The 19,357-nt window shown below is 43.0% G+C and overlaps 2 protein-coding genes across 4 annotated transcripts in view; one reads left to right on the top strand and one right to left on the bottom strand.

Annotated features, from left to right (window-relative positions):
• uhmk1 (U2AF homology motif (UHM) kinase 1) overlaps positions 1 to 19,357 on the top strand; it is a 140,862-nt gene that overhangs the window by 89,300 nt on the left and 32,205 nt on the right. The window lies entirely within an intron of this gene.
• The window catches only part of nos1apa (nitric oxide synthase 1 (neuronal) adaptor protein a), a 441,188-nt gene continuing 426,970 nt past the window's right edge, over positions 5,140 to 19,357 (bottom strand). For both annotated transcript variants that reach the window (XM_041208009.1, XM_041208010.1), the window contains one exon: positions 5,140 to 7,335. In XM_041208009.1, coding sequence (XP_041063943.1) covers positions 6,780 to 7,335 — 556 coding nt within the window. In that variant the 3' untranslated portion in view covers positions 5,140 to 6,779. The remainder of the gene's footprint in view (positions 7,336 to 19,357) is intronic.

Genomic DNA, 19,357 nt, shown 5'->3' with positions numbered 1-19,357 from the left:
AGAATTTGAACAGTTAGGAGCAAAGTTAAAAAGCAGAACCTCTAAGGTGATAATCGCGGGATTACTACCTGAGCTACGGGCAAACTGGCATAGGGTAAATAAAGTCAAGGAGTTAAATGCGTGGCTCAAAGACTGGTGTGGGAAGATGAGGTTGGGGAAATAATAATGGGAAACCAGGAAATAGCAGAGGAGTTGAATAAATACTTTGCATCAGTCTTCATGCCAGAAGACACTAATAGCCCTCCAAAAATACTAAATAAGGGGTGGGGCGGGGGTGGGGAGGTTGCAGTGCTGGGTGGTAGGAAATAAATACAATAACTATCACTAGAGAAAAAGTACTAGGGAAAATAATGGTGCTAAAGGCTGACAAGCCCCCTGGACCTGATGGGTTGCATCCTAGGATATTAAGGGAAGGAGCTACGGAAATAGTGGATGTACTGGTAGTAATCTTCCAAGAATCCTTAGATTCTGGAAAAGCCCCAGAGGTTTGGAAAACTGCCAAAGTAACACCTTTATTCAAAAAAGGAGGAAGGCCAAAAAACAAGTAACTGCAGGTCAGCTAGCTTAGCACCATCATTGGGAAAATGTTAGAGCCTATTATAAAGGATGTAATAGCAGAGTATTTGGAAATACATAATATAATGCAGCAGAGTCAACATGGCTTCTTGGAGGGGAAATCATGCCTGACAAATTTATTAGAATTCTTTGAGGTGACAAGCAGGATAGATAAAGGGGAATCAGTAGATGTAATATATTTGGATTTCTAAAATGTGTTTGATAAGGTACCGCACATAAGGCTACTTAATAAGATAAGAGCCCATGGTGTTGGGGGTAGTACATTAGCGTGAATAGAGGATTGGGTAACTAATAGAACACAGAGAGTTGGGATGGGGGGTGCATTTTCAGGATAGCAACCTGTAACTAATGAAGTGCCACAGTAATCAGTGCTGGGGCCACAATTATTTACAATATATATGAATGACTTGGATGAGGGAAATAAATGTACTATCACCAAATTTGCAGATGACACAAACATAGGTGGGAAGGCAAATGGTGAGGATGACACAAAGAGCTTACAGAGAGATATAGACAGGGTAATGAGTGGGCAAAAACTTGGCAGATGAAACATAATGTGGGAAAATGTGAGGTTATGCACTTTGGCAGAAAGAATAGAGGAGCTGAATATTATTTAAATGGAGAAAGACTGCAGAAAGCTGCAGCACAGGGATTTGGGGGTCCTGGTGCATGAATCACAAAAGCTAGCAGATAATAGGGAAGGCAGATGGAATGTTGACCTTTATTTCAAAGGGAATGGAGTATAAAAATAGGGAAGTCTTACTAAAACTATACAAGGCACTAGTCAGACCACACCTAGAATACTGTGAATAGTTTTGGTCTCCTTATCTAAGGAAAGATTTACTGGCATTGGAGGCAGTCCAGAGAAGGTTCACTGGGTTGATCCTGGGTATGGAGGGATTTTCTTATGAGGAGAGGTTGAGTAGGCTGGGCCTGTACTCACTGGAGTTTAGAAGAATGAGAGGCGACCTTATTGCAACATATAAGATTCTTAGGGGATTGAAAGGGTAGATGCTGAGAGGTTGTTTCCCCTTGTGGGAGAGTCTAGGACCAGAGGGCGTAATCTCAGAGTAAGAGATCGCCCATTTAAGACAGAGATGAGGAACAATTTCTTCTCTCAAAGGGCAGTGCATCTGTGGAATTCTTTACCACAGAGGGCTGTAGAAGCTGGGTTGTTGAGCATATTCAAGGCTGAGATAGATTTTTCATCAGTAAAGGAACTGAGGGTTATGGGGAAAAGGCAGGAAAGTGGAGTTGAGGATCATCAGATCAGCCATGGCCTCATTAAGTGACGGAGCAGACTCGATGGGCCGAATGGCCTACTTCTGCTCCTATATCTTATGGTCTTATGGTCTCCTAATGTTTAGTCGCTGAGAAATAAATCAATGCAAAGCAAAAGCAAAACAATTTCATGCATTTTCCCAGGACGGCATGCATTAACTCAGAACTGCCACAGGGAGGCAGAAGAAACATAATCTATTGGCCTTTATGGTGCCAAACAAGATGTTTATCATCTGCAGAGAAAGTAGAGTACAGAGTGTTGACAAACAATTACTTAAATGAATCCACTTCATTGGCAGCCTTGAAATTACAAAAGCCATACAGGACTTGCAGCAAAATGCCATTTGGTAAAGGTGACTTCAACAAGCCTTGTTAAAGAGATTCATCTGTGCAATGCTTAATACTGAAGGGACACACTTTTCTATTAATGTATTTGACTGAACGAACTGGACTAAGGACTATAACACTGCATCCATCAAACTCAATCTGGTGCATCATGTAAGATTATGTTTTGTAAAATAATATTGCATTGATAAACACTGGGCTCAGTAGCAATGTTTTATGGTTCCAAGATGAAGTCTGTTGCGTGTGTGCATACTTCTGATAGGAAACGTGCCAGACACCATCTTGGTAAAGTGGTTACAGTGCATGTGTTTAACATTTGCTGGAAGATTGCAGAGTTGGGTAGGTCTTGATATCAATCAGCCTGCATCGTTTGATTTGATGTCAGCGCTCCCAGTGTGAAGCTCCACTCTCCAGCTTCCACTCTCCTGTAACCTTGCACAGCAAAAACATGAGCTACAAATCTGCCAGTGGACAAGGGATTGAAATATCGAAGCATAAATGCTGCTATACTGCTGCAAGTCCCAAAACTGAAGGCCTCCACAAGCATTCTCAGTTTAACATTTTGAGATGGGCATCTCAGTGATTAGTTGTTGATGAACTTCTGAGAATAAGCGTTGGAAAAGCAACTTCTGTTCTTGCCAGAAGTGCAGCTGGGGTTTGCATTTTTGGAAGAAGGGTGTTGAATGTAATAGAAAGTAAGGAGTGAGTGCTTTTAGATTACGTTTTGTGTTTTGGGAAAGTTGAAAATTAGGAACACGTCCCCTACCAGATGTGGAACAAATTATAAATGCATTTGGTAGCATCTCTTTTAAAATGTACCGTGTGGTTAATAAATTTCAGCTCTGGGGATGAGAGGTAGGGGGAGGACACTGTAATCTCCACAAGGTGTGGTGACCGCCTCTGAGATAACTTTTAATCCCTCCACATTTTCGTTCTCTTTGTTCCTTGTAGTTCTTACAATGCTATTTTGTAAATCACAGTCCAGCAGCATTTGTCTTATCAAGTCAAAAGTACCATTCTGCAGATAAAAACAGAAAATGCTGGAAAAACTCAGCAGCTCTGGCAGCCTCTGTGGAGAGAGAAACAGAGTTGACGTTTCGAGTCCTTATGACACTTCTTCAGAGCCCTAATGCTGGGGAGATTAAGATGCCAAATAATTTCTTCAGCATTTTCCCAACACACTAAAATTGCACTAATGTGAGACTTGACTCTCAATCATTCAATTCCTGGTAACAGTGATACGAAATGCATGCGTTCAACAAACCCATCAAAACTAACCCGAGATGGAAGGCATAACTTATTTTTCATCAATTAGCTCATTTGTAAAGTCAAAATTAATAATTAATAGACAGTTTTAATTATACTATATTTTGTATTAAAAGACACTTGAAAAATAAAAGAGGTTAGAATGGCAGGCTCAATACTGGATGAATGTTACAGCACAGTAGGAGGCCATTCAGTCATTATGCTTGTGCTAACTCTTTGAAAGAGCTATCCAATTAGTCGCAAACGTCTGCTCTTTCCCCATGGCCCTGTAAAGTTTTTCTTTTCAAATATGTATCCAATTCTCTTTAATAACAAACCAGTAACAATCATGCTAGCTTTAGATCCAGGAGATGTAGACAGTGCTTTTAAAGATACCTTAGAAGTGATGGGGGCCCTCAACCTAGAATTAATAATGTCACAGCTCCACTGACAGAAGGCTGATGCTTTCTTATCTAAAATCTTGCCAACAGTTTCAGGTAAATTGAATTTTTAATGCAATCTAAAATATCTCATTACAGCAACAAACTAAATCACTAAATTAAAAGGAATTTAATGAATAATTTTTCAGTACTCTCTTCCACAGGTGCAGTTGGTGTAATTACACAATATATATGCATATGGCAGTGAATTATAAAGAATGTGGGCTGCCTTAAACATTGCAAAGTACAATGGTATACTAATCTGTGCAAATCAAGGCAGGCGTGAATAAATATGTCAACGTGTCTCAGAGAGAGAGGCTGCAAACACCTACATTAAAATTTGAAAGAAAACTACAAATCATTGTGAATTTATTTTTAAGGATTTCAGTTTATAAAATAACGCATAAAAATGCTAAATATTTGAAGTGTTAACATATGCATTTGAATAGAACAACTGTGTCTGAAAATGTAATCAAACTTTGAGACCACTTCTACAAATATCAGTAGATTATAGCTTTTCAGAACATTGACACGGGTTGGCAGTTATCTCCACCAAGGGTAACCCTCTACCCTCCCACCATCACTTCTTTAGACTGAGAGTAATGGATATTAATCACATTAAAACATGAACAAAATCATGCCCTCTCATAGCAATAGTCCATACAAGTGCGGGTTTTAACAATTAGGGTTGTGTATTGCTGAAAAACGACACATGTTGTCAGTGCTTTTTGTCGTGCACTCATCAGGACAATTTAATTTTTAAAAAAGTTTAATTTGATCATGGGATGTGGGCATCACTGGCTAGGCCAGCATTAATTGCCCATCCCTAATTGCCCTTGTTCAGAGGGCATTTTTTAAGAATCAACCATATTGCTGTAGGTCTAGACTCACATGTGGGCCAGAACAGGTAAGGATAGCAGGTTTCCTTCCCCAAAGGAACCAGATGGGTTTTTACAACAATCGGCAATGGTTTCATGGTCATCATCAGACTTCCAGATTATTATTGAATTCAAATTTCACCATCTGCTCTGGTGGGATTCAAACCCGAGTCCTCGGAGCATTACCCTGGGTCTCTGGAACACTGGTCTAGTGACAATACCAAATGTAAAGGATATAACAGACCAATCAGAGTCAACCTGCCTGGTTTGAATTAACTTGGCAGTTAACTGTCAATCATCAGTTAACTGGTACATTCTCCATGGAAACGTCTCTACCAATCAGAATCCTCTTGTCAACCAATCAACACTCTCTTTTCACTAAGTACAAATTGTTGTTCCCTTTACATTTGGTAATCTTGAGAATTGTCCTGATGAGTGCAAGATGAAAAGCTTCAACAACACTGTCTTTTTTCAGCAATACTACTAAACAACTATTTTGACTTATGTGCAGATGGATGCATAATTCCCTCTTCATTCCTGCTGTGGTAATGAGCAAATCTGAGATAGATATACATGTGGATATGGATACAGATGTGGATATGGATAGGAATGGAGGGCTGGGGTTGGTGTTGGAGGGGAGAGAAATTGCCCTCTTCTGTTACAGAAACTCTGCTACATTCTGAGTAACAGACATAATTAAAACTAATAAACCATAAACTAAAATTTGACTTCACTGAAATACCTTTGGAAATAATTCCTGTCTAGACAGGAATTCTGCAGGGCAGCACATTGTATGTTAGTTTGAATGTGCAGGGTCTATAAGTACAGGGAGCAGCTATCGGTTGGACATACAATTGGTAAGTAAGCAAATTGTGGTACATTTAAATAATCCACTTCCTCAAACAGGATGTGCTGCCTCAAACAGATTATTATGAAGGTAGTATGGATTTATTAATGAAATGATGCACTTTATAAAGATTTATTTGATTTAGTCAGTGATGCAGTAATATTAACCTAAAATAAATCCTTTTTTCCTAAAAAAAAGCTACATTACCTTTCATTTTTAAAATTATGAATCACTGTATATTCCTTGCCTACAGTTTCCCTTGCTCTGATTTTAAGATTCCAATACTTTATTTTCCCAAATAATCTACATAGCACTCCCAACAGACTGTAATGTTTACTTCATTTTGCAGTCAGTTTGCAGAAAGTGTTTTGTATGAAAGAATATTTAATGAGGTGTTGACAAAACAAAATTTTACTATGATAATGCTGCAAGTGCACAAGGCGTAATTCAGGCACTTAATGTTGTCTTGATACACATAGGCTTTGTATATGGTAAAAGGTTATTAGTCACTTTGGTGAACAGGTAGAACCATATCTGGATTTGCTGAGTTTTATGCATTTAATTAGCATTAAAATCTAGGCTTTGAGATTATATTGTGAGATAGGAGGTATGAATGGTTGATGGGTTGGTCCGAACTTAGTCGCTCTGCTATTTTAGCAGAGGGATTAATTTGTTTAAAATAAATAGGTTAACTGCACAGTTAAAAATGGGACAGAGGAATTTAGGGCAAATGCATATGCCATTTGTGCTCTAGTGTAAGTTCAAGGCCCAGTTCCAAAAATTCCCTGCATTCTACTTTAGCCTTCTCACAATGTTCCAAGTGTACTCTGGACAATTTACCCTCGGGAAGCAGCACTAGCGATTGGTGGCCTTCCTATGATGAGTGTAAAGTTGGCCTCTCAGTCCATTTAAGGCTCAGGGTCAAAGCCAAACTGCTGCCTAAGAAAGGACACCCACGGTGATAATTACACCCCCTTGTTCAACCATGACACCAAACTCCAGGAGGCAGAAACACATTTCAAAAGAATAAAAGTCATGAGGTTTGGTGTGAAACTTCAGAAAAGGCTAAAGCACATTCCAGTGAATTCCTCCCTTTTGAGACCATTCAGCAGAAAGGGGACACTGGTGTTCCGGTTTCAGCCAGTGAAGCAAGATCCCCACCACAACCTAGTCGAATGATAGCAAGTCTGGGTGGTGTTCTTCATTTTCTACACTTGAGCATCTTCGCCGTAGCACTCCAGAGTTCTCAGAGTCATTCCCTAAAAGGTCATCTTCACTAATGCTGATCCGCAAGCAAGCCTTGTCTGGATGCGGGGAGGGGGTCATCTGTTTCTCATGGCCAGTAGTTGGCTTGAGTTTGGCGTCCACAGGCTCTTTGTTTAGAAGATCAGGTACAGAGAGGGCTGGCTTGGCAATGTCTGCTACATTCTCCAGTGTGCTGCACAGCTCACTCTCTGATTTGGCCTCAGCAGTGGAAGTTAAATTCTCCACGCTGCTCGCGAGGGCAGTTTTGATACCATCGGCCTTACTTCCGGCTGCTCCGTTCTTTTGCAGCTCAGTTTCCTCAGGGTCTAAGATGGATGGGTCAGAAACATCACTACTGTTAACCACCGGCACCGATGATATCATCATGTCCTGAGTAGTCTTCAGCGCCCGAGGTGCCCTCTTTTTGACCGTTGGTGGCGGTGGCTCTAGTCGAGGGAAGGTGTCCAAAAAGCCTTGTCTACAATTAAAGAAGCAGTGCAGAAGTTAATGTCTGAAATATAAAACATTTCAGGCACAAGCGAAAACATGAATCAGTCAGCACACAGACTTTTGGAAATCTAGGTGGATTCAATGTCTCTTCTCAACTCCCTGATATCCCTTGTCAGCGAGAGCGCTAATGCTTTCCCTTGCTGCTTACTTAACCCTGCCAATTGTAAAGGCCATTTCCTTAACAACTGGTCATCTTAGCCCTTGTGACAGAGCCTAAGGTAGGAGGTAGGATGAAAAGAAAAACAACTCCAATTGTAGGAGAGGTGAGGAATAAGAACAGGGTTGAAAGCCAGAAGCTAGCCTGACTTTTGATTTTTAACATTAAATGCTGACAAGTTATTTGAAAACAGAGAAGGTTGTAACCTTATGTACAAATAACTACATTTAGTGGCCATGACTTCAGCCACCCAGGACTTCCACTCTGGAATTACATTCCTAAACCTCTCCGTCTCTCTCTTTTAAGAAGCACCTCAAAACCGACCTCTTCGATTAAACATTTGATCACCTGTCCTAATGTCTCCTTGTTCAGCTCAGTGTCAGTTTTTGTCCGATTACACTCCTGTGAGGCGCCATGGGATGATTTAAAACATTAAAGGTGCTACATAAATGCAAGTTGTCAATGTTTCAGTTTTGGTTTCATTCAGATGCATTTCCAAACTTGCCCTTTCGGGATCCATTCAGATTCACACATAAACCTTTACCAGCTAAGCAGAGCTCAGGTACAACTTAACCAGAAGCCTAAGATTTAGTATTAATTTGTATTGGTACTTTTAGCCAATACTAAGGGAGACATTCTGTGCCAGGGTGCAAAGAATGTATTATTAAGCAGCAGTGCTCAAATATTCATATATTCATTAAAATACAGTAGTTCAGTAGATATAATTAACATGTAGTCAGTCACCATGAAAAAATACAAAAGTCAAATCTCTGTGGTGGATTGACTTACAAACCTAAGGCTGTAGCTTATGAGCAAATCTTCGAGCACAAAAGCCTTTACTTCCACATTACTGCAGCCAAAACCATATACTTCAGGACACATTATACACTGAGACAGCAATAAGTTTGTGTGCGTGTGTAACTGTTGGGGTTAGAGTAGTCACTATTACGTAGGCAAATGTGACAGTCAATGCGTGCACAGGAAGTTCCCACAAATTAGTTAATAAGTTAAAAATTGCTTCGTCTCTTCTGTGATATTGGTTCAAGGGGGGTTGTTGGTAGGTCTTAGTTTAACATCCAAAAGTCAACACCTCTGACAGTGCAACACTCCCTTGATACTGAACTGTTGCATCAGCTTAAGTGAGGTGCAAGTCCTTTAGCGAGGCTTGGCCTTCTGACTTAGAGGGACAGTATGACCAGTTGATCAATTTGATAGCAACAGCAGCACTGCACCAGGGAACATACAGGCCTGGTTTAGAAAACCATCCCCCACTATAAAAACATCAATGTATTATCAAAGTCAATATGTACTAATATCTATTCATTCAAAAGTCCTATGGCGACAGTCAATATTAATACTGTTCACACCTAATGGTGGCAGCCTTTTTAATGATTTTAATAAGGTTTTCCCATTGACCTGGCAGGTTATAATATTAGAATATAACCATGGCTCAATGGTAGCATGTTTGCCACTGAGCCAGAAGGCGTGGATTCCAATCCCACTCCAAGATCTTCAGCACGTAATTTATGCTGACAATCCAGTGTAGAACTGAGGGAGTGCTGCATTGTCAGAGGTGCTGTCTTTCGGATGTGATGTTAAGGCTTCATCTCCCTTCTCAGGTGGATGCAAAAGACCCCATGGGTTCTCTCCCCTGTCTTGAGCAATGTTTATCGTTGAACCAGCATCACTAAAAATAGGTTATCTGATCATCATTACAATGCGAGTTGACCAATGTGCTAGGAGACCACATTGTGAAACCGGAAACAATGCAGTCTCTACATTAGGGAGACCAAACACAGATTGGGTGACCACTTTGAGGAACATCTCTGCTAAGTCCGCAAGCATGACCCTGAGTTTCTGATTGCTTGCTACAGAAATGCAAAATCACTTTTTAAGAAATGGTTCTGGGTTTACCTGCAGTTCCACATTGTTGCCATTTGGTGTCACCATGGAGCACTAGAGAGCCCACATCTGGCTCAAAATGTATTTTTGGCTTCAAAAGCTTCTCCCAGGACTTCCTCAGCTCCAGGAATGTTCAAATTAATTAGTAATCAATATTTTTATTTCACATACTGCTAGATCAATATCTTTTGATAACTACTGGGTCAGAACTTCTGTTCCCCAGGAGGTTGTACCTGGGAGGTACCCCAGAAGATGCACTGGAGGACCCCCCGGAGACAGGGAGCACAAGGAATTGCCTGGAAAGTTCAAACTTCCAATGGGCAATTACTCTGCTTCAGGAACTATCCGAAACTCCCATTTAAATCAGAGACTTCGGAAGGTTCCGACTCTCTTAGCAGAATAGTTACCCAGGAAACATTAAGAAGGATTAAAACCACTTCTAACTCCTGGGTAACTATGGTACTGATACCCCCTGACCACACCCCACACCCCCCAACTATCCTCCACAATCCCTGACTATCCACTTATCCTAGGCTACCCCTGACTACCGCCCCACCTCCCAACTGACCACTGGTGCCCTGACCCATTCTACACCCACCTCCCGACTAACCACCTGACCCATCCCACCTGACCTCCCCAACGCATCCCACCTCCTAACCCCCCCCCCCCCAACTGACCACCCAAGCATCCCCGACCCAACCTACGTCCCCATCCTACCCTAACCCCCGATCCATCCTACCCTCTCCTATCCTACGCCTCCCCACTCCCAACCCATCCTATGCCCCCCATCCTACCCCTGCACCCCCTGACCCATCCCCGACCCATCCTACCCTCCCACTTCTGACCCATCTTACTCACCCACCCCGACCCATCCTATGCCCCTCCAACCTGACCCATCTTATCCCCCGCCCCTGGCCCCTCCTACTCCCATCCCCCATTCCTACCCCCATCCTGCCCTGCCTCCCATCCCACCCCATAACCCATCCTACACCCCTGACCCCTCCAACTCCCATACCCCCCCATCCTACCCCCCATCCTACCCGCCCCTAGCTGACTGACCACCTGACTACCGCCCCCGACCAATCCTACCCCCGACCCATCATGCCCCTCCTATCCCACCTCTTAAACGATGGCCTGGAGACCCTGTTGCACTGCACTTTTCTCATCCAGCCTGACTCGGAAGGTCAGGTGAGAAAGGTGCAGCTCCCGACTAAGGTAAGTGAAAAGGAGCAGAGTGCCAATCCGACTGTGATTGCTACTTCTCGAAAGTTCTGGCCCAATACTTAATTATTTCCCAATGTTGTGATGTGGTGGCCACAGTTCCTTGTCCTCCGTCCTTCCCCCTCCCTCCTTTGGTGCCTTGCTGCGGGCCCCTCTGCTGCTAGTCCACAATCCAAAGACGGGAGAGGAAACACCCGGCAGGTTTGTCGCCTGTGCTCCCACTGCTGCTTGCACAATACAACACCAGTACTCCCACCTTTTACTTTCCGCCTCTGGTGCTATTTTACTTTTTCAGCAGAACTATTGCTTCTCCATTCCAAGCAGAACTTCCTCTTTGTGCCATTTTACCCGAAGCTGCGCAAACAATATTTTGGTGATGCAATTTGAAAAGCAAAACTCGAACGCGGAATGAAGGTAACCTTTAGAACGAAGAGGAAAAGTATGTTGGACTACATGCACCATAGGCTTTTAACTTTAGGATGTCACTGCAATTCTTTGATTTTATTTACACTCTCCAAATCATTTTTAGTCTATTTGCAAGTTGCTGTTGGGATTTAATTTGTCTGCATGCTGCTTTTATTGTACTGTTTAATCTGTTCGCCTTAAATTTCTGTCCCGAAACATTTCCACCTCTTTCTCCAGCTTTAAAACGCTCCTTAAAATCTACATCTTTGACCAAGCAATTGATCACCTGGGTTAATGTCTCCTTTTGTGGCTCAGTGTCAGATTTTGTCTTAATATACTCCTGTGTTGCATCTTAGGATGTTTTACTATTTTAACAGTGATTTATAATTGAAAGTTGATGTTGTTGATCAGACCTACAAAGCATTGATCGCTGTGCTTTGGATTTATTTCGTCTGACAAGCTTTGCCCTGTTTTGATGTGAAAGGTGCTTACACGGATGGTTTGTAGCAATGCTGGCTTTATTGGACCAAAACAGCTTGCAATTCCTGAATTGTTCAGCACCCGATGATGAACCCTCACTGTGGCTGATCGAGGTTCGTGCCACTGTGAAGACCATTCAGTGAAAAATAATAAATAAGATGAATTTTGCTTTTTGCGTCCATGATTAACAGGCAGTCAGATCAAAGGAGAATATACTGGCATGGACTTGAGGGGTGAATGGTGTCCTTCTGTGCTGTAATGACTCTATGTGATGACTCAATATCAGACCAGAAAATAAGTTCCAAATTCTAAAAAATCCTGAAACGATTGGTAATCTTGTACCTGCACAAAATGCTACTTAGCACAATGCATTTCAGTAGAATGCAATAAAGAATCACTTGCATTTAAATAGCACCTTTCATCAACTCAGCGCACCCCAACATACATTACAGCCGGTACTTTTGAAGCGTAGTCACGATTGTAATATAGGAAAGATTTGTCGGAATTTTACGCTAGCGAGATATGAAGGTCCCGCCGAAGTCAATGGTTATTTGAAAGGCTCGCTGCATTTTAGGGTCCCGTTCCTGCCACAACAGGGGCTGTAAAATTCCGCCCACTGGTTTCCTAGTTTGCTCAGATGCATTGAAGATGAGGTGGGCCAAGTGTCTGTTTCTGGACCTGTCTGTATTTGTAGAAGCAGGTGTCTCAGGGAGAGTATAGACAGTGCGCTCAGGCAGTTTGTAAACAGTTTGATGCCACCTGATTCCATTACCCAATCGGCACTGCAGACCTTTGACAGATGCAGTGAGCTGTCACATCTGCCTCGCTACCTGAACCAGAGACGTGGTGGAAAGGGAGCAGTTTACAGAGTGAGGAGTACATTCAATCAGACTGAGTTATGACCAGACATTGACCTAGTCTGTAAATCTGTCTTTAATGCAGCTGACTACAAAAGAGACACTAATCTCAGTATATTCGCAGAGCCAGCCTGTGAAACAGCAAAGCCCATGTGGCAGTTGGATGAGTGAAGTCACAATGCCATTTGTGAATAGTGCAGCAGTCATTTTCTAAAGGACCTCAATACAAACATGCCCTCTGGTTATGCGAAACATTTTTGGATCTGAGAAAAATGTTTTAATGTTGTCATTTGGGTTCCTCTGCTGCTGGCCTATTAGAATGCTGTAAATTCTCATTGCACTTATAGAACTTGTTGTGAGAGACATGTATATTGTCCGTTTAGCATAATGTCCATGTTCAGGATTTGTTGCTTTGCTTCCATTTGTTGCACAATGGGAAGAGCAGTGGAGGAAGGGTGATGAGTGGTATGGTGCCCAGAAGCTGCCAAAGTTACCAGACTCTTCTCAGTGCACCCTTTGTGGGATATGATCATCAGTAACTACCTCCTGTGCTGTCTGTATATAGCAATTCAGGCTGACACTTCCAGTGCAGTACCGACGAAGTGCTGCATTGTCAGGGGTGCTGTCCTTTTGATGAGATGTTAAACCAAGGCCCTGTCTACCCCTGCAGGTCAACATAAAAGATCCCAAAGCACTATTCATAACAGAGCAGGGTCAATATTTATCCCTCATCAAACACGTAGAAACAGATGATCTGTTTGTGGTCAAAGGAAGGCAGAGATTGTTTTCCTGAGAAGAAGGTACAAGGTATTTCCACTTAGAGACAAGAGTTTACAATGAATAGGCCCTGAGGCCTGAATTTTTGTGGGGACAGAAAGGCTCCATGCCTTAGCCAAAATGGTACCGGAACCCCGAATTCAGAAGTTCCAGGGGAACAGGGGCAGGTTGGGGGGGTGGGGGAGGGAGACACATTTCACACATACATGGTTCATGGAGGTAAGTATGATGTTTAAAAGTGCAGCTGCCTTCACCCCAAAGCAACTTTCTTAGGTAGATTACCCTATATCAACCACTTGTTTGAACCTTTCTAACTAATGAATACAGGACAGGTACCCAAGATGTCAGGATGGTCACCTACCACCCCCCCCACCCCCCAACCCACCCACCCCACCCCTGTCCATCACTTAGCTCAAGGTCATTTTTTAGCTCACCCCATGCTGAGGTAACAGTGCCCCACTGGCAGCTGCTTTCTTCAGATGAAATGTGGACCAAGGAAGATGGACAAAGACCAGGGAGGAGTTTCCTAACACTTTGACTGGAAAGAAGAATGCGGCCATCGCAAGGTAATGGGATCAACACGCTCTGCCTACTGTCTGCTCGTCCTTTGGGATCAGTGAACTGCTCTCAACAGGCTGTATACTTCACTGTATACAGTGAAGCTCAACGCAAACTGGAGGAACAGCCCCTCATCTTCCAACTAGGCACTTTACAGCCTTCCGGACTGAATATTGAGTTCAACAACTTTAGATCATGAGCTCTCTTCTCCATCCCCACCCCCTTTCCGATCCCCCTTTCTTTCCCCAATAATTTATATAGATTTTTCTTTTCCCATCTATTTCCATTATTTTTAAATGTATTTCCATCCATTATTTTATCTCTACCTTTTAGCCTATTTCAAACCCTTCGCTTCACCCCACCCCACCCACACTAGAGCTATCTGTACCTTGCTTGTCCTGCTTTCTACCCTTAATTAGCACATTCCTTAGATAATATCACCACCATCAACACCTCTTTGTCCTTTTGTCTGTGACATCTTCTGGTTATCTCCACCTATCACTGGCTCTCTATCCAGCTCTACCTGTCCCACCCCGCCACCCCCCCACCTTAAACCAGCTTATATTTCACCTCTTTTCTATTTTTACTTAGTTCTGTTGAAGAGTCATACGGACTGGAAACATTAACTGTGTTCCTCTCCACAGATGCTGCCAGACCTGCTGAGTTTTTCCAGCTATTTTTACTTTTATTTTTGTATACTTTTCCTGTCTATTTAGCTAATGCAACATACCTAAACTGTTACTTCTTAATAAACTACCTTAAATCACATGAATTTTCGACTGCCTATCTTAGGTGATCTGTGAATGACGAACCCTAAATCTTATATTTTATAGGGGATTAAGTATTTGAAGGGATTTAAATGTATTGAATGGGCTTTTATCAGAGAGTTTTTAAAAAAAATATATAGTTAAGTCTGTAATAGATACTTAAAACTTTGTTTATTTTATCCTTGGATGGCTCCTGAGGTATACCCATGGTGGATACTGGGTGAGCTGGCACAGAAGTTGTAAGGGCAAAGCGTGAGGTGGGGGATGTGTTGCTATAAGTTGACACATGGGCTAAAAGTGGCCATGGGTGGGGGGGGGCAATAGGTTGGCATAAGTTGGCACTAAGTTAGCATAAGGGCTACAAGGGGTCATGGAGGATGGGTACAGTGACATTGGTTGGCATGTAGGGTTGACATGGGATGTGGGTGCAGGGCATGAGATGGCACGGGTTGGCATGAATGGGGAGAATGTTGGGGGTGGGGGGGCAGTGAGGGGTGAGGGCTAGGTGGCCTAACTACTTTAATTACAACTGGAACCAAGTCCCAGAACACTGAGGTGAGCCTTTTAAACAGCCCGCCTTAGCACTTGGCAACTCCACTGGTTGCCCCTGCACTATTTCCGGGGGTGGTGAGCCTGACTCCAGCACCTCCCCATCCCCTTATAATGGACCAAGATCCAGCTTGTTTGGGGAAGTTTCTCTTGAGTCGGGTTTTGGGGCGGGGGGAAATTTCCCAGCTCTGAACCTGAGCCAGGAGCGAAAATTCAGGGCTGAGCCTCCCAAAGTCCCAGGAAGGTTTTGTAGGTACCAAGTTGTAAACAGTTGTGATGTAAACTTCCCATTTACTTCTAAGATAAAGAAAAGAGTTAGACTCTGAAGGAGCTAATTAGCACTTCTACCTAGATACAGGGTTAATGTGTTTCTCATTGCCATTGGGAAGAGGGAAGAGGAAGTCACTTTTGAGATCAGGTTACAGGCTTCCTTACCAATCAATTAATATCACAGACAGATAGTAGTTCTGCGTCAACAGCAGAAAGAAGCTGTTTTTGGCTTTGCGACCTACCACACCTGGAAGCGGGAGGGAAATGGTCTCTAGTTGAAGAGATGCATCCTGCAGCTATCTAAGGATTCTGGGAGATTCATCCTGGCATGGCCAAAGGAAGAAGAGTCATAGGAACACGCTTTCCTGCTGGTGGTGGATTTAGGAAACTTGCTGAAAACTAAGAAAAGTGTCTGGAAATGATCAGTCAAAGTTACTACTCGGTGAAATGGAAGTACAAGAACCCATTGGAAGCTGGGAACTATTGTGTGCTGCTTCACACAAGGACTGTAATTCGGTGGGTAGTATGGTGTATGCCAAGCATACAAGGGTATATTATATAAGTATAATAATGTCCTTCTCTGCAGTTTAAAGTATAAGTTGCCGATAAACAAGAGAATAGTGTGTCGTTAGTAGTGCTTTTCATTTGTTACAGTAAGTTTTAAAATGTGAAATCTTACCATGTTCTTCAGCGAATAAGTTGAAGTTGAAATCTCTTTTTAAAAGCTATTGGTCTCTATAAAGATTGTAACGTACTTCATTGGCTGTAAAGTGCTTTCCTGAGTTTATGAAAGGCACATCATAAATGCAAGTTTTTCTTTCGCCTTTCCAAATTCCATCCATAGCCTTGTGTACAGGAGGGCGATATTTCCCAAGGTAACATCACCTCTGCCTCCTGTGCTCTATGTACATATCCATTCAGGCTGACACTCCAGCGAAGTTTTTTTTATTCATTCATGGGTTGTGGGTGTTGCTGACTAGGCCAGCATTTATTGTCCATTCCTTGTTGCCCTTGAGAAGGTGGTGGTGAGCTGCCTTCTTGAGCCGCTGCAGTCCATGTGATGTAGGTACACCCACAGTGTTGCTAGGAAGGGAGTTCCAGCAGTTTGATCCATCAATAGTGAAGGAACGGTGATATAATTCCAAGTCAGGATGGTGAGTGACTTGGAGTGGAACTTCCAGGTGGTGGTGTTCCCATCTATCTGCTGCCCTTGTCCTAGCGGTCGTGGGTTTGGAAGGTGCTGTCTAAGGAGCCTTGTTGAATTCCTGCAGTGCATCATGTAGATGGTACACACTACTGCTACTGTGTGTCGGTGGTGGAGGGAGTGAATGTTTGTGGATGTGGTGCCAATCAAGCGGGCTGCTTTGTCCTGGACGGTGTCCAGCTTCTTCAGTGTTGTGGGAGCTGCACTCATCCAGGCAAGTGGAGAGTATTCCATCACACTCGTGACTTGTGCCTTGTAGATGGTGGACAGGCTTTGGGGAGTCAGGACGTGAGTTACTCATTGCATGATTCCTAGCCTCTGACCTGCTCTTGTAGCCACAGTATTTATATGGCTATTCCAGTTCAGTTTCTGGTCAATGGTAATCCCCAGGATATTGATAGTGGGGGATTCAGTGATGGTAATACCATTGAATATCAAGGAGCGATGGTTGGATTCTCTCTTGTTGGAGATGGCCTTGCCTGACACTTGTGTGGCGTGAATGTTACTTGCCACTTGTCAGCCCAAGCTTGGATATTGTACAGGTCTTGCTGCATTTGGACATGGACTGCTTCAGTATCTGAGGAGTCATGAATGGTGCTGAACATTGTGCAATCATCAGCGAACATCCCCACTTCTGACCTTATGATGGAAGGAAGGTCATTGATGAAGCAGCTAAAGATGGTTGGGCAGAGGACACTACCCTGAGGAACTCCTGCAGTGATGTCCTGGAGCTGAGATAACTGACCTCCAACAACCACAACCATCTTCCTTTGTGCTAGGTATGACTCCAACCATTGGAGAGCTTTCCCCCTGATTCCCATTGACTCCAGCTTCGCTTGGGCTCCTTGATACCACACTTGGTCAAGTGCTGCCTTGATGTCAAGGGCAGTCACTGTCACCTCACCTCAGGAGTTCAGCTCTCTTGTCCATGTTTGAACCAAGGCTGTAATGAGGTCAGGAGCTCAGTAGCCCTGGTGGAACCCAAACTGGGCGTCAGTGAGAAGGTTATTGCTAAGCAAGTGCCACTTGATAGTACTATTGATGACCCCTTCCATAACTTTACTGATGATTGAGAGTAGACTGATGGGGTGGTAATTGGCCAGGTTGGAGTTGTCCTGCTTTTAGTGTACAGGACATACCTGGGTAAGTTTTCACATAGCCGCGTGGATGCCAGTATTGTAACTGTACTGGAACAGTTTGGCTAGGGGTGCAGCAAGTTCTGGAGCACAAGTCTTCAGTACTATTGCCGGAATATTGTCAGGGCCCATAGTCTTTGCAGTATCCAGTGCCTTCAGCCGTTTTTTGATATCATGTGGAGTGAATCGAATTGGCTGGAGACTGGCATCTGTGGTGATGGGGATCTCCGGAGGAGGCCGAGATGGATCCTCCACTTGGCACTTCTGACTGAAGATGTAGCAAATGCTTCAGCCTTATCTTTTGCACTGATATGCTGGACTCCTCCATCATTGAGGATGGGGATATTTGTGGAGCCTCTTCCTCCAGTGAGTTATTGAATTGTCTACCACCATGCATGATGGTACTGCATTGTCAGGGGTCCTATCCTTCAGGTGAGGTGCTAAGCAATTTCCTTATGCAATTGGATCCAAGCACGGGAGTTGTCACAACAGTTGTAAGTTGAACTGTTGTAAATTGAAACACCACATTTACAGTGAGAGACACCGGAAAAACCTGCAGCATCTCCTGCACATAAGTGATCCTGTATCATGTAGTTAGGTCGTGCCTCAATGATTTTACGTGTACAGTCCTTTGAAGATGTGTGTTCTAAGGGTTCTAAATTACATAGATTACATAGAATCTACAGCAATGAAAAGGTCTGTTAGGCCCAACTTATAAATGCTGGGTTTATGATCTACACAAACCTTCTCTCACTCGTCTTCATCTAATGTTATCAGTGTGGAAGAAGTATTTGGATTTATAGTTTCACAGGAGATGAGGGACCTCAGATGATAAGGCTATGTAAAATTCTGAAGAAACTCCAAGTTTTAACTCAAGAGATACATCATACAAAAGTCAGAATGTAACGATGAGTCCATATAAAACATTATACCTCAGTTAGAGTACTGCAGTATTGGACTCCCTACTAGAGGAAGGAAGTCAAAGCTCCACAGAAGTTCCAACACAGATTCAATAGGATGCATGTGAGGAATTAGAAATACAATCGAAACCTTTAAAATTGGGCTATTTCTCATTTGAACAATAGTGATTATGGACAATATGCTAGAAATGTCCAGAATACTGATAGAATGGAAAAAGACTAATAGGAGCAGACTGTTTCCAGTAGATGAGGGGTCTAAATAGAAAGGCAATAGATGCCAGATCAAATGCAAAGGATTTAGAACAGAGGGCAGAAGAATCTTTGCCACACCGAGTTCACATTGTAAGTTGCAACATTGATTCGTACTGTACTGGGGTTTCGATCTACACAAGCCTGCAGTAAACAGGAAACAAGTTGACAGACAGCACTTTGTGTATGCCTGCTTGAACCATCTGCTTGGGCAATGCTGCAGAATTACAGAATCCTCACAGTGCAAAAGTAGGCTTTCGGCTCATTGAATCCGCAGTGACTCTCTGAAAGAGCATTCCACCTGGTCCCACTCCTCTGCCTTATCCCCATAGCCTTGCCCATTACTTTTTTTCAGTTAGCCATCTAATTCCCTTTTAGATACCTCAATTGAACCTGCCTCCACCACCCTTTCAGGAGGTTCTTTCCAGACTCCAAACACCCTCTGGGTGAAAAATTTTTTCCTCACATCACATTAACTCCTTTTTGGCAATTATTTTGAATCTATGCTCTCTAGTTCTTGATGCTCCCTTGAGTGGGA

Source organism: Carcharodon carcharias, chromosome 16 (assembly GCF_017639515.1).
Source record: "Carcharodon carcharias isolate sCarCar2 chromosome 16, sCarCar2.pri, whole genome shotgun sequence".
Lineage (NCBI taxonomy): Eukaryota > Metazoa > Chordata > Chondrichthyes > Lamniformes > Lamnidae > Carcharodon > Carcharodon carcharias.
This window is presented reverse-complemented; position numbering and strand designations above follow the sequence as displayed.